Raw genomic sequence first — 16,071 nt, 5'->3', positions numbered from 1 at the left:
GTCGCCCTGTCCCATGTGCAGAAAAACACCCCCAAAGCATGATGCTACCACCCCCATGCTTCACAGTAGGGATGGTGTTCTTGGGATGGTACTCATCATTCTTCTTCCTCCAAACACGGTTAGTGGGATTATGACCAATAAGTTCTATTTTGGTCTCCTCTGACCACATGACTTTCTCCCATGACACCTCTGGATCATCCAAATGGTCATTGGCAAACTTAAGACGGGCCTTGACATGTGCTGGTTTAAGCAGGGGAACCTTCCGTGCCATGCATGATTTCAAACCATGACGTCTTAGTGTATTACCAACAGTAACCTTGGAAACGGTGGTCCCAGCTCTTTTCAGGTCATTGACCAGCTCCTCCAGTGTAGTTCTGGGCTGATTTCTCACCTTTCTTAGGATCACTGAGACCCCACGAGGTGAGATCTTGCATGGAGCCCCAGTCCGAGGGAGATTGACAGTCATGTTTAGCTTCTTCCATTTTCTAATGATTGCTCCAACAGTGGACCTTTTTTCACCAAGCTGCTTGGCAATTTCCCCGTAGCCCTTTCCAGCCTTGTGGAGGTGTACAATTGTGTCTCTAGTGTCTTTGGACAGCTCTTTGGTCTTGGCCATGTTAGTAGTTGGATTCTTACTGATTGTATGGGGTGGACAGGTGTCTTTATGCAGCTAACGACCTCAAACAGGTGCATCTAATTTAGGATAATAAATGGAGTGGAGGTGGACATTTTAAAGGCAGACTAACAGGTCTTTGAGGGTCAGAATTCTAGCTGATAGACAGGTGTTCAAATACTTATTTGCAGCTGTATCATACAAATAAATAGTTAAAAAATCATATATTGTGATTTCTGGATTTTTATTTTTAGATTATGTCTCTCACAGTGGACATGCACCTACGATGACAATTTCAGACCCCTCCATGATTTCCAAGTGGGAAAATAGCAGGGTGTTCAAATATTTATTTTCCTCACTGTATATCAGCATATTTGAAACTCAATTAAAGAGAATGGTAAATGGTCTGCACTTATATAGCGCCTTTTTAACCTATAACAGTATTCAAAGCAATTTACACTGTGACTCATTCACCCATGCAAGGTGCTAGCCTGTCATTGGGAGCAACTTGGGGTTCAGTGTCTTGCCGGCATGTGGGCCGGGATTCAAACCGCCAACCCTGCGATTATTGGCCGACCCGCTCTACCAACTGAGCCACAGCCATATATATATAGAGACACACACACACACACACACACACACACACACACACACACACACACACACACACACACACACACACACACACACACACACACACACACACACACACACACACACACACACACACACACACACACACACACACACACACACACACACACACACACACACACACACACACACACACACACACACACACACACACACACACACACACACTCACACACACACACACACACACACACACACACACATGTTGTGTTTCCATGTTTTATGGGGACTTTCCATAGACATAATGGTTTTTATACTGTACAAACTTTATATTCTATCCCCTAAACCTAACCCTACCCCTAAACCTAACCCTCACAGAAAACTTTCTGCATTTTTACATTTTCAAAAAACATAATTTAGTATGATTTATAAGCTGTTTTCCTCATGGGGACCGACAAAATGTCCCCACAAGGTCAAAAATTTCGGGTTTTACTATTCTTATGGGGACATTTGGTCCCCACAAAGTGATAAATACACGCTCACACACACACACACACACACACACACACACACACACACACACACACACACACACACACACACACGTAGTGTTTCCATGTTTTATGGGGACTTTCCATAGACATAATGGTTTTTATACTGTACAAACTTTATATTCTATCCCCTAAACCTAACCCTACCCCTAAACCTAACCCTCACAGAAAACTTTCTGCATTTTTACATTTTCAAAAAACATAATTTAGAATGATTTATAAGCTGTTTTCCTCATGGGGACCGACAAACTGTCCCCACAAGGTCAAAAATTTCGGGTTTTACTATCCTTATGGGGACATTTGGTCCCCACAAAGTGATAAATACATGCTCACACACACACACACACACACACACACACACACACACACACACACACACACACACACACACACACACACACACACACAAATAGTGCAGATTGGTGCAAAAACAGCAAGATGCATAGCAGCTTAATGAAGACAAAAGAAGTATTTTTCTGAGTTGAAACTGACAGCACATCTTTTAAAAGCGGCACGATAAACATAACGATGAAAGACATCTGTGCAATGAATGTTATATGTACAAAGAATTTCAAAATAGTCCAGATGGGTCCCCATTGGTGTTCAAGAATAGTTTGTCACACTAGGCCTGTCTCTTTCCCTCTCTGTTAACGATTAGGTATGAGCGCCAGTAGGCGGGGCCAAGGGTGCAATGACACATGCTGTGGGGCATTTAAATACAACTGAACAATGTCTCATGATGTCACGAACACAGTTTTTAAAATGAGACTTTTCAGAAGGGTGGAAACTATAAATGTGCTTTTTGGAAGTTTACAGTATTAGACTCTTATATGTCTAAATATCAAGGAAATTTAGATTTTCCATTTTATAACCCCTTTAATGTGGAAAAGATCTAAAATACCTTGTTTTGGTCCAATTCTAAGCCAGAATTTGAAGGCAGAAATATTGCATTGTTAGGTTAGCAACATATCAAACTCCATTGCCAAAGAGTCACTTATGAAGTTTTAGCACTAGGGTGGAGTGAATGGCCAATTAAAAGGTAGCTCACAACAGCAAAGTAGCTCACTGCCCTGTTGAAAGGACCAGTTTAGAACAGCCTAAATTTTCATACTAGTCCAGACTGGTTTAGGATGGTTAGTGTCAAACCAGTGGTCTCCTGCTGATTTAACCACGGAATTTCAGATAAAGATGGTTGACCAAGGCAGGAGCTCTAGCTGGATAAGCTAGTTTAGACACTTGATGGAGATACCAGCAGGGTCGACCCATTCTACAGGCGATACAGGCAACTGCCTGGGGCCCTGACTTGTCTGACGGGGCCCCTCAAACATGTACAAAGCATATAAACAAGTCAAAGAATTAAAAACATTTATAACTTTTAATTTGAAACTCCCTGCAGTCCAATGGTTTCCAGAGTGCTCACACGCTGGATAACGAGCAACGTGCATTAACCTTTTCATTTAACATACAAAATACAATGAAAGTGAAAACTAAAAACATCATATTACGTATAAAATGAGCTCTGTACAATCACAAAAGACAAATAACTGAAAGTGACAACAAATAAAATAACAGTAGTGTGTCTAAAATCAGCAAGAAATAAAGCTAAGCACTACACAATAATAGGCAGAATTTATTCATCACGCAAATCATTGCTGGGAACTAGAGCACGGCTTCTTTTCACAGTATTGTTAGGCAGGAAGTAATTCAGCCACTGGCGATATAAAAATGCAACAAAACTCACATAGAGTGAAAATATGAGCAATTAATCTGGAAAATAACCAAACCATCCTATCTGCAAAGATGTCAGCTCTCTAAGAGGTATGTGCTTTTTCTTTACATTTGTTTATAAATATACACTGGCCGTCAAAAGTTTGGAAAAATTTACAGATTTTGCTGTTTTGGAAGAAAATATTTTAATTCACCAAAGTGGCATTCAACTGATCTCAAAGTATAGTCAGGACATTACTGATGTAAAAAACAGCACCATCACTATTTGAAAAAAGTCATTTTTGATCAAATCTAGACAGGCCCCATTTCCAGCAGACATTACGCCAACACCTTATCCTTGAGTAATCGTGCTAAACTGCTAATTTGGAACTAGAAAATCACTTGCCATTATATCAAACACTGCTGAAAGCTATTTGGTTCATTAAATGAAGCTTAACATTGTCTTTGTGTTTGATTTTGAGTTGCCACAGTATTCAATAGACTGGCATGTCTTAAGGTCAAAAAGAAACAGTTTTCTCTAGAAACTCGTCATTCAATCTTTGTTTTGAGGTATGAAGGCTATACAATGCTTGAAATTGCCCCCCAAAAAACTGAAGATTTTACACAAAGGTGTACACTACAGTCTTCAAAGACAAAGGACATCTGCTCTAACAAGGACAGAAAGAGATGTGGATGGCCAGATGTACAACTAAACAAGAGGATAAATACATCAGAGTCTCTAGTTTGAGAAATAGACACCTCACATGTCCTCAGCTGACAGCTTAATTTAATTCTACCCAAAATCTGTACATTATTTCAAACTTATAATAATTATACATTGCTGTAATTACCTTATTTTACCTGATGTTTAGACTTTTATTAACTTTTGCACACATTCTGGCCAACGTTTCGTTTTCAGTGATTTTATTGTTCTAAATAAACGTTTCAAGCATTTTCAGCAGAATTTCAAGCATTGTCAGCAGTGTCCTATACAATTGAAACTATTTAAAACTATTTTAAACAGCATTTTCTTATTTAGTGTAAATGTAATGGGCAACACTTATGGTTGTGTTTGTAAACATTAGTTAACTACATTTGCAATGAACGATACTTAATAATCTTATTTAAAGTTAATTTCTACATATACTAGTCCATTTTTAACATTAGTTAATACAATATGAACTAACATGAACAAACAATAAACAATAGTATTTTTATAAACTGACATTAGCCAAGATTAATACATTCTGGAAAATGTTATTATACATTGTTAATGATACCTAATGCAAACTTTATTGTAAAATGTTACCCAATAATTATTATACTTGCAGTTTCCATGACCTCATTTCAATTGAGACACAGTGTATTTGTACTTCTAGAAAAAAAGTTGAAAGGTGATAAAAATAAGGTGATAAAATGATGACTTGTCAAAGCACCTACAATACACATATTAATTTATGCATGCATATATATTTTAACCTAACATCTTAATGCTGGGAAAAAGCTATTGGAATACGTTATCTGTCATCTACCGAGCTATATACAGTATAGTGCTACTTTTTTAGTAGTTTCTATTTAAAAAAATAAAATCAATAAAAAAATCTGCTCATCACATTTTTCAGTTGGGGGGCCATGCTGGGGCACTGCCTCCAAACGGGGTGGCCACCAGTGACCAAAAAAAAAAGAGAAATTCTACAGTACATTACGTAAATCCTATTGATTTTATTATTTTTTTAACTTGAATAAAGTTACTTGTAAACAAATGTAGTAATAAAGCACATTTTTGATTAATTTAGTTTTTTGTCATCCCTGTATATATCCATTAAGTTAAATTTAAGAGCCAGTGTTTATTATTTTTAGTGTTTTCATAAAACTAACAAGTTTATAAAATAAAAGCAATTTTAATAATGAGCAATTTTAAAAACCCAGAAGCAGAAACGATGTCAACTATTTTCTTTTAATTAGTTTGGCCATTAAAATAGTAGTTTTATTCACAATCTCTTTCAAATAATAATGATTAAAAATAAAAATTCCCCACACTGTAATAATTCAAATGGTTTGGCCAAAACATCACAGTGTTTCATTCAACATTTCTTTCAGATTAATTTACAAAAAAGCTGAGTAACACAGAGTTAAAGTTTTAGCAATGTAACAGTTCAAATGAAAACACCACAGTTTAAAAATAAAATATGGATCCATTACATTGTGCTCTGCTAATATATTAAAGAACAGTCTTTAGTTTAGAAACAATAAAAACAGTAGCAGAAAGAGAGGAAAACAGTCGAAAAAGAAAGAAGGCAGACCTCAACTAAAACAGCTGGATTCTTCTGTTTCGGTGGTGACTGGCAAGCTCAACATTATTATTTATAATGGTTGCAGAGTTATTATCTATATTGATTAAAAATAATGGTATTGAAGGTATTTCAGTGTTGGATAGACATGTACTTATAAGTCAGTTTGCTGACGATACAACATTGTTTCTAAAGAATGAATATCAAATTCCACGAGCTTTACATTCGATTAACCAGTTTTCTAAAGCTTCGGGGCACATTTAAACCTAAACAAATGTGTAATGTTAACACTGCATGAGTTTCCTTTGCAGTCATTATCTAATATACAAATTAAAAGGGAAGTTAAATATTTGGGGATTATTATTTCTAAAGATAAAGATGTTATGGAGAATAAAAATGTGTTGAATAACATAGATAAATGTAAGTCCATATTGAATAGATGGCTGCAGAGGGATCTTACAATTTTTGGAAGGGTTCTTTTATCTAAAATGGATAGTTTGTCCAGACTATCCAGCCTTCTCCTTGCCCATATCGACACGAATGATTAAATTAGTAACTAAGGTGAATTTTAAATTTATTTGGAGAAATAAGTGTCAGTACATTAAAAAGGAGGACATGATTAAAAAATATGAAGACGGTGGGGTGAATGCTATCGATTTTGACATTATGAATGGTGTTTTGAAATTGAAATGGTTAAAATCCTTCATTCAAAATAGCCACTCCTTTTGGTTTATTGTCCCCAATGCTATCTTTAACAAACTGGGGGGAATACACTTTCTGTTATGTTGTGACTTTGAGTGCACCTCGTTACCAGATAAACTTTCAGCCTTCCATCAGCAAGTGCTGCTCTATTGGAAACTATTGTTCAAACATAACTTCACTCCTCACAACACTCAGTTTGGAATAGTGGATATATAAAATTTGGCAGAAAATCTGTATATCTTGAAGAATGGATATCTAAAGGGATTTGGGCTATTGCCCATTTCTTGGATGATAATGGAAATTTGTTACTGTATAGAGAGTTTTGTGAGATATTCCAAGTACAGAGTACCGTTAATATGTTTAATAGAATGATTAGAGCTATACCAATTCCTTTAAGATTAATGGTTAAAGAAGACATGTTGTACTCCAAAATCTCCCCAGTACTGAGACAGCTCTCCTGAGAAGGTTATGATTTTTGTGATAAAAAATGTACAAACAGAGTCATTAGAATTTTTTTTTTTACAGGCTTATTACCCAAACCCAATTAGACGGGAATACGTGCTTAAAGATTTTGATAAGGTTGAAATAAAAAAAATTAGGAAAAATTATTTGTCTTTTCCTCTCCCTCCTAAAGCTAAGGAGGTGAACTTCAAAATTTTAAATGAGATTTATCCTACTAAAGAATTTTTAAGATTGAAATTTTATTTTGATGTGAATAATTGTGTTTTTTGTGAAACAAATACTGAAAATCTAGAGCATGTCTTCTTTGATTGTGATATGGTGCAACCCTTTTGGAGTGAGGTGCAGAATTGGTTAAGGTCTAAAAATTAATAGTATTAATTTCTTGTTATGTTTTGGAAAGTTTTTCATTCATAAATGCAGATGGTTTAAATCTAAAGCCAACTTTAATCACTGGATGAATGAGGTTAAACTCTTGTGCAAATCTTTAAAATTTGTTAAAAATCAGAAAGCCCTTAAACTGATTTCTCTTTTGGATACGTTTAAATTAATTAAAAAAGTCCCTTTTTATTTATTTTTGTTTTTTTCTATTTAATTATTGGTTTGTTCATAGTGTTTCTGTTCTTTGTACTAGCTATGCTCAACCTATGGCTGAACAATTGAGGTTATATTCAGAGATTTGTTGATGCACCTTGTTTGTTTGTGTTGTTGAAGGGTAATAAAAATAAAAATAAAGTATGTCGAAACAATTTACGGCAATTGTAGACAGTAGTTATTTGAGAAAATTTGTATGTATATTTTGATAAGTCACTTGTGATTTGTATTCTTTTTTTGGCAATAAAGATGACTTTATTAAGCTTTAACTCTTTCCCCGCCAGCGTTTTTAAAAAAAAGTTGCCAGCCACCGCCAGGGTTTTTGACGATTTTCGCTAAACTTTAATGGCCTGCAGAATATTTTTTTCCATGAATATATGAAGATGCTATATATCACAATAAAGATCTGAGCCTCTGCTTTTAGGCAAAAAAAACGATTTTATTTTATCTTCATTTGTTCTTTTTTTATTGTGACTTGAACAGAGGTAGGTTTTGTCAAAAACAACATTTCAGACAAAAAGCTGATAAAAAGGCATGTTTATGTCTGATATTTTGAGCTTCTCAATACTCCACTTCTTCATGTTTGAGACGATCGCAGTCTGTTTCTTTGATCAAAGAGTTGCGTACTCTTTCAAAACATGCGCAGGGGTCTTCCTTACCGTATAACACCTAAAACACGGAAACCCGGAAAATTCCCTGTTTGGTGGGAAGCGTTTTTTTCATAAAACACGGAAAATTCCATGTTTGGCGGGGAAAGAGTTAAAAAATAATAATAATAATAAATAAAATAATTCTTTGAATCACGAACTTCAGTAGAGTCTATAAACTGATTGGCTGTAAAATGAACCAATCACAAGACATCTTATGGGGGGGCACCTGGGGTGGCCAATCGAATTTCGGGGGCGGTGCCCCTGGCCACCACGTAGACCCGCCCCTGTTTAAAGTTAGCACAATTTTCACATGGGGGTGGTGTTACACAAACCCACGGGCTGGCCCTGGATACCAGCACACTAGAATTCAATGCAGGAGACTAGCAACCGAATCACAACATCTCATATTGAATAGCTGGTGAGAACCAACCATAACTAGTCCTACATTACAGTACATTCTTAAAGTGTCATGACAGGCAGAATGTGAGAACCGTAAATTTATACACGATAATTGTTTGCAGGACATGTCTCACCAGAGAAATCACTCATTAAAGCCAAATATTGATGACAATTAATATTAGACAGGGTAATGAGCTTGTTAATGGATGTTACGGCCCACTCTGCTCGAATCCAAGGACTCCTTGTCATAACAAAGTTAACCTTACTGGACTTGCTTGAAAGAGTACCAAAATTAGACAGAATTTAGAGTAAAGCTAATATATTTAGCCACAGGCCTTAGGTCAGCATTATAATCACAGCTCAATATCAGCCCCAGTACAACTGTAGCCAGCTATTTTTCTTTCTCTTTTTAGTTAAAAAAAGGAAAAGCAATTCATCTCTTGGTCTGCTTCATAGAACTCAGTGTGACACATGCTCCAGGCTCCTCTATATGAGGCAAATTAAACATTGTGTGCACAGTTTATGCTGAAAGAGGGAAAAAAGAAGTTAATGTAAATTGAGTTTTTCTGGAAATTCATCTTTTTATGAACACAATGAAAGTGTCACCGCTGTCACATGTAGTGTGTAATGCCTTTGCCCTTGATGTGATTTCAGTGTCTGCAGGCATCGACAGCCCTCGACCAATCACAGCAGTGACATCTGTGTTCCTTTGTGTTTTTATGTGTGAATTTATTGTTGGTGAAGCCTTTGGAGACATGCTTTTTAAGCTGTCCTTCAACATATATAGTATGAGTAGAAGAAATCTGTTACCAAGACTGGATAGTAATACTGTAAATGTGTGCATATATCTTGTGTGATATGCAAAAATATTTGGCACTGTAAGGCGGGGTGCCAATGTGTTTGCATTCAAAGGCAAATAGCAAATGCTTCCTGAGGCACCACACCCCACTGAGCGAAGACTGAAAAATCACACCTCATTGTCGCCCTTCCACATCTGTCCCATTCTCTCCCCTCTCCTCCTCCTCATCCATTCCCTTTAAGCCCAGAATCACCCCAAACTCACCTAAGATCTGTATGTACCATATCTGCTGTATACAAATAATGTAACTTTTGTAACATGTTTGGTATCATTTAAAATGTCTCGAGTGCGTCTGGTATAGTGTTTTGTCCCCAGCTTTATAAAACTTAATGACAACAAAGTTATAAGGTCTATGCCAAATACTGAATAATTCTGGAGGCCTATCCCCTCCTTGAATGTTTAACACCAGAAAGCCAAGAACCCTTTCACCCCCAAATTCTCATTGAACAAAGGATAATACCATTTGGTACACAATGTGTATTCTGTCTGGATATTTAAGGAAGGCTGGCCCAGAGCTCAAGGTTCTCTGTAGCCAGATGATCCCACACCTCAATGTGTGTAACTGTAATAATAGGAATCTGCATTCAGATTTCCCATGCTTTGCAATTACATGTACTTTTCTCAACTGCCAGGTATGTTCTTTGACTTGCTTCTTTAACTTGTGTTTTAAATCCTACCTGGCAAATAAATTGTTACTTTTTGATTTATTCTGTATTCCTCTGAAATCATTTATATCAATACTGGGTCTTTAAAATAGATGAAACCGCTCTGGAGGAACCGAGCAGGAGAATCCCATTTTAAGAATCATTTCTATCATAACTGAAGCTTTAATGTAGGAGGAAGCCACTTAAAGACTATCAGTTTGAATCTCATTAGAAACTGATCAAAAGGTAAATGAATAGAAGAGGATTCAGAGTAATCAATAACTTAAATGATTAAAATAAAAGAATAATCAGAAAGAATTTAGAGCTTTAATCTAAATCAGAGGTCAACTTAAAATTGGAGTCAGATTAATATAAAATTGGAGTCAGATAAAATTAATAACGGGATGAATTTGTAAAGTGCAAATTATTAACAATAATTGCTTTACTTCAGTGCTCAGAAAAGACAGAACAACGCAGAGACCTTCAAGGGGCAAATCTATGTATTTTTAGCAGTTTTGCCTGCCATTTTACAGCACATACAGTATTCATAGCACAGAAAATCACATAAGACCTCTTTTCTGGCTTTCATTTCACATGTTATTCATGACTGGTGAAAGATGGCTTTTTATAAAAATAAAAACTCTGTTCTCTGCCCATGTCCAGAGTTTTCATGCATATACACACATAGTGGCCTGATAAGCTTCTGAGTTTCTCGTACCGCTTCGTATTTTCTTTCCACCATAAAGACAGATTCCCCTCTGTTGGTAGGCATGACTCCAGCAAAAACCAATATACCAGCATAATTCAATAAGAATCCAAATATTACAAGTACTGGCACACTTTACACTTGGCCAAAGATGGCATCTAAATGTCTTCTGTCATCCAACACTTCAACGACACAAATCCACAACATTGTCAGCGATTTTGTTGCTGGACGCGACAAGAGACCATTCCTTTTCAATGAGAGCTGGAGACTTTCGTCAACAAAAGCGACAGTGACCGTTAGCGACAGGATGTCGGCGTGTCATGACACAGGACAAAGTTGAGAAAAGTTATCGCGCAGTGACGGCCAATGAGCTCATGCCGTCTGTCTCCGGTGAATTTATGGAGCCGAGTGCAGGACAGACGGATGAGTTGTTGTTGTCATCAATTTCACTGTTCTATATCATGTTTCTGTAAGCACTAACATGGATATAATGAAACAATGATGCATGATAAACCGTGTCAGAAATTGTTGGCATTCTGAGTGAGTTTGAAAGATACATTGAAAGATCGATCTTTGTGTTGATATATTGCAGTGAGTATTGCTGAAGTTTATAACACTTTCCCATTGAGGATGCAAATATTTAGAGCAACAAACTGATTTCTTATCAAATTGGAAAATGTACCAAAAATTGTCGATATTGTGCATTAATAAACTGTTCATCTTGTTCATGATAGGATGCATTGAGCACAGTTGTAGCTTATGTAAAAACACTCTCCCCTGCAGAATGTTCATTACTAGAGGTAAAAAAAAAATAATCACTCCTTGTCAAATAACAATGACGTATTTGTTTTACTGTCAATCTAGCTCATCTGTTATCAGATTTTCTAAAGCTTTGGCAAGTTGTGCAGGCAACCAATAGTGTTAGAGCGACAGCAGTAGGAATGAAACACAGAATACGGAGACTAGCGACAACAAGCGACAAAATCGCTGACAATGTGAACAGGGCTTAATTCAGCACTTCTCATGGCAGGCAAATGCGCAAAGGAAAGTCAATTTGAGATATTCAAGTAGTGTTTTAAATAGTCCTCTAGCTGGTGCAGAACGAGTATACGATTACTTGTGCACATCAGTATTGTTATTCACTAAAATCTTGCCCTCTATTGTAGCTCTGAAAACTCATTTGAACTTGAAAGTATAAGCTTCTTTCATGTTGCTTGCTTTTTTTTTTTTTTGAGCTTGACTGCCCATATTCACGTCATGCTTTAGTTGTATGAAAAACAACAGCAAAACATCAAATTTTGTGTTCAATAGAACAAAGAAAGTCATACGTGGTTGGAACGACCAGAGGGTGAATAAATGATTCCAGAATTGTCTTATTCGGGTGAACTATTACTAAATAAGCAAAGTTACAGGCCCAATTAAGTCCACCGCCTTAATGAAAGACCAATCACTGTTTTGTGTCCAATTCCACGTCTCACCTCATTCCTCGAGTGGATCGGTTGTTGTAGTTCTGTAGCAGCTGAGGCACACCCAGCATGGCTTCAAACATCACAGCCAAAGAGCCCAGAGCTTCCACAAACAAGACACAGTCCAGAAAAAGGAACGTCATAAAAGCACACAGCAGGGTGAAGGCAAAGCAGAACATCAGGTAGTCTTCAAAAGAACTCCAGCTCCAGAAATACCGGATGTCCAAATCTGGAAAACAGAGAGAGAGAGAGAGAGTGAGAGAGAGAGAGAATCATACAAATGCATAAAAAAAAAGATATTCTCCAATCATTTAATTTTTAAAAAACAAGATATTTTCAGGCATTAGTGTACAGCAGGGACTAAAAATGAAAACCAAACATGAAAAATTGTGGATTTTCAATTGATCCGGAGTGAAATATATTTTTTTTAATGCTGGTAACCAGTTATAACAGGAAACCTTCTGCATCACACAATTTTTTTTTTTTTTTTTGCATAATTGCCCATTGTGGATGTCATATTCTGTGCATGAAGACCTTTTTAACCACTATGTATAATTCCTACATACACATGCATGGCCAATCCAATTACAAGGAAAACATTATAAAAGATAAAAAGAAAATGTCTCAGTTGTTTCAAGTCTTTATTGAATGATTTGGAAAGGAGGGTGTGGATCTTCTGTACCGGGACAACAAAATAGAGTTTTTGCTTAAAAGGATCCGAAATGAAAAACATTTGTTTTGTGTCACTGGTCTACAGTATATACCAAAGAAAATAGGAAGGGAAAGCATTTTATTGTTAGTATGCATGTCACAATGCTCAATGTTTCTCTTTGTGCTATATGCAAATTTAAATGAGCTTTGAAACCTGTGCCTCTTTGAGCAAATCTCTATTATACACAGAAACCCATTTTCGACAACTCAACATTTCATCTGCAATTTTCCTGAGTGCCATGAAATAAATGACCAGTCCCTCCAGGGGAACACAGACAAATATTCAGCGGTGAGGATTAAGCACTCGCATAAAATATAGACACAAAGCCACAATGAGTACCACAGTCAGCAACAAAGGAACCCACTCAAAGATGCAAAAAAAAAAGTTTTTTTGGATCGTATGTGGTGTAATAAAAATATTATTTTTATCAGTTTCAGTCTGAACAGTCAGATAAGATTACAAGTTATTGTTGTATTTGTTTTGTTTTTTGTTAGTTTTTTTGTCATCTAGGATGTAACGCGTAACATTGTGCACATTTGTCTAAACACCCATGTTAATGCTAATTTACATATACTAGTATATACTGTAAATATACTACTGTTCAAATGAAGTTTGAGATACAAATTCTCATTATTGCCTGATGAGTTTCACACAAAGAGATGATGTTATGATGGACGTGAGCATGTGCAACATTTTCTTTTTTTTTGTCCTCTCTTTACACATTGGCACAGTGCCGGTCCTTCCTATACGCAATATACGCAAGTTGCATAGGGCCCCCGATCCGCCAGGGGACCTCCGTGCTGTCAAAGCAGCCAGTACAGGTATTTGATGCCAAGTGATCAAGAGAGTCCTTCATGCAAACATAACCAACGTAAAAAAAATATTATATACATGCAAATATGAATGTAATGTCAACTGTAGAGGAGGAGGAGGGGATTGGGGGTTATTTTAATTATAATGAATGATTTAATTTCCATTTTGAACATGCGGCAGGTAAAATGAGATGCATGGCTATGGTTACTACACGTCAGGAGAAAATGAAGCAGGAAAGTGAAATGGTCAAGCACTCATCATTCATCAATGATGAAATGGTACTCATCATTTTTAAAAATCTTATTTAATCTTTAAATTATCATTAGAAAGCTCATACTACAGTTCTCCAGTTACTAGATACCACATCGCAAGTCATTTCTTAATTTGTGTCAGTACACATTAAAGCATGTAATAATCACATCCCTGTGCAATTATTGTAATTTCAATGCTTCAATAAACAATATTCATTAGGATTTTTAGTCCAAAGTGTGCACATTTAGGTAAGTATAATCATATGTCCACACATACTACAGATCACTTGAGAAAATCGGTGGCTCAGCGGTTAGCACTGTTGCCTCATAACTAGAAGGTCATGGGTTTGAGTCCCAACCCAAATGGGCCTTTTCTATGTGGAGTTTGCATGTTCTCCCCATGTTTGTGTGGGTTTCCTCCAGGTGCTCCGGTTTCCCCCACAAATATATAGAAGCATGCAGGTTAAGTGAATTGGAGACTCTAAATTGCCCTGTAGGTGAGAGTGAGTGTCTCTCAGCCACTTGGAGTTGTGTCAGGAAGGACATCTGGGATAAAACCTGTGCGAAATCCAAATCAAATATGTGGCTCATGGATGGTCTGCTGTGGTGAACATTAACAGGAGCACTCGAAAGAAGAAGAAAAGCATTCTACAGTGATACTTTTCAGAAAGCTAGATGGCTCTAGAGTGCTATTTTTGGTGAGCATTTAACTGTCAATTAAAATTTTATTATATTCATTTCATTGTTCATTTGTCTTCCATGTCTTCATTTTAATATTTTGTATCTGTCGTTTTGTCTTCATTAATTTACTCTTGTTCATTATTTTGTTGTTTCACTGTTAGAATTTTTTTTGACATGACTAGTCTGTAAACATAGCTGATACAATGACTTTGCACTGTTATTGTGTTAGGCCATTTTAACTGAAGTATAACATTTTGACAATTCTCAAATTCATTAGTAAGACCAGCAGCAACAGCAGGACATAATTGATGTACAGCTAGTTAAAGTAGGCACAAGTGCAGATCCCAGTAATGTAGAGCTAGCACATGCCCTATTCGGTGGCCTTATCAACTATTTACTAACATTAAATAAATACAAGAATATGTATTTACTGTGTAACTACATGTTGTTCTGTAAAAATCCCAAATTTTCTGCTACTGAGGTTGAGGTACGGGTAGGTTTAGGATTAAGAGTAGGGTTAGGATTAGGAGTTAGAGTTAGGTTTTGGGGTAAGGGTTGGGTTAGGGGTAAAGTTAACAGTGTAACTACAAATATAATGAAATGCAAGTACTTTAAATGTAGTTACAATACAACAACATGTATATACATAATAAGTACATTGCATCAAATGATTATGTACATAGTACTTAAGGCCAAATAATATAAAGTGGGTCCAGAATGGCCTTATGTTATTCTTTATTTATAGAACATTTGCACCTAATTAAAATTGGCTTAATGTCAGTTTTAAAAATAATAAATACTAATGTTCCTTTGAATTAACTTCATGTACGTTGTTTGTTTACTATGAAACTGCTCTGGGAAACATGCTTAAGGTGAGGGGGAATCATTATAGGAATTACGGACACACTGATGGGGGCCCCCTCACACAACATTTACATTTATGCATTTGGCAGACGCTTTTATCCAAAGCGACTTACAGTGCACTTATTACAGGGACAATCCCCCCGGAGCAACCTGGAGTTAAGTGCCTTGCTCAAGGACACAATGGTGGTTGCTGTGGGGATCGAACCAGCGACCTTATGATTACCAGATTACCAGTTATGTGCTTTAGACCACTACAAAGTATTGCTTAGGGCCCCCAAAAGGCTAGGACAGGCACTGCAATGGCAGCAGCTCAATTATGACTCTTGCAATTATGCTGAAACTTAAAACAAACAGTTTTATACACTCAATATTCAAAAACCAGTCATCAATCTGTCATTGTGTTGTTTCAAACCTGTAAATCTTTCTTCCATGGAACACAAAAGGAGATGGCAGCCTCATTCGCCATTCATTTTAACTGTATGGATAAAAGATGCAATAAAGAATTAATGGCGACT

At 36.5% G+C, this 16,071-nt stretch overlaps 1 protein-coding gene across 2 annotated transcripts in view; it reads right to left on the bottom strand.

Annotated features, from left to right (window-relative positions):
* LOC127623302 (solute carrier family 66 member 2-like) overlaps positions 1 to 16,071 on the bottom strand; it is an 80,701-nt gene that overhangs the window by 28,248 nt on the left and 36,382 nt on the right. For both annotated transcript variants that reach the window (XM_052097704.1, XM_052097703.1), the window contains one exon: positions 12,248 to 12,464. In XM_052097704.1, the coding sequence (XP_051953664.1) occupies positions 12,248 to 12,464 (217 nt within the window). The remainder of the gene's footprint in view (positions 1 to 12,247; positions 12,465 to 16,071) is intronic.

This window comes from Xyrauchen texanus, chromosome 29 (genome assembly GCF_025860055.1).
Source record: "Xyrauchen texanus isolate HMW12.3.18 chromosome 29, RBS_HiC_50CHRs, whole genome shotgun sequence".
Lineage (NCBI taxonomy): Eukaryota > Metazoa > Chordata > Actinopteri > Cypriniformes > Catostomidae > Xyrauchen > Xyrauchen texanus.
This window is presented reverse-complemented; position numbering and strand designations above follow the sequence as displayed.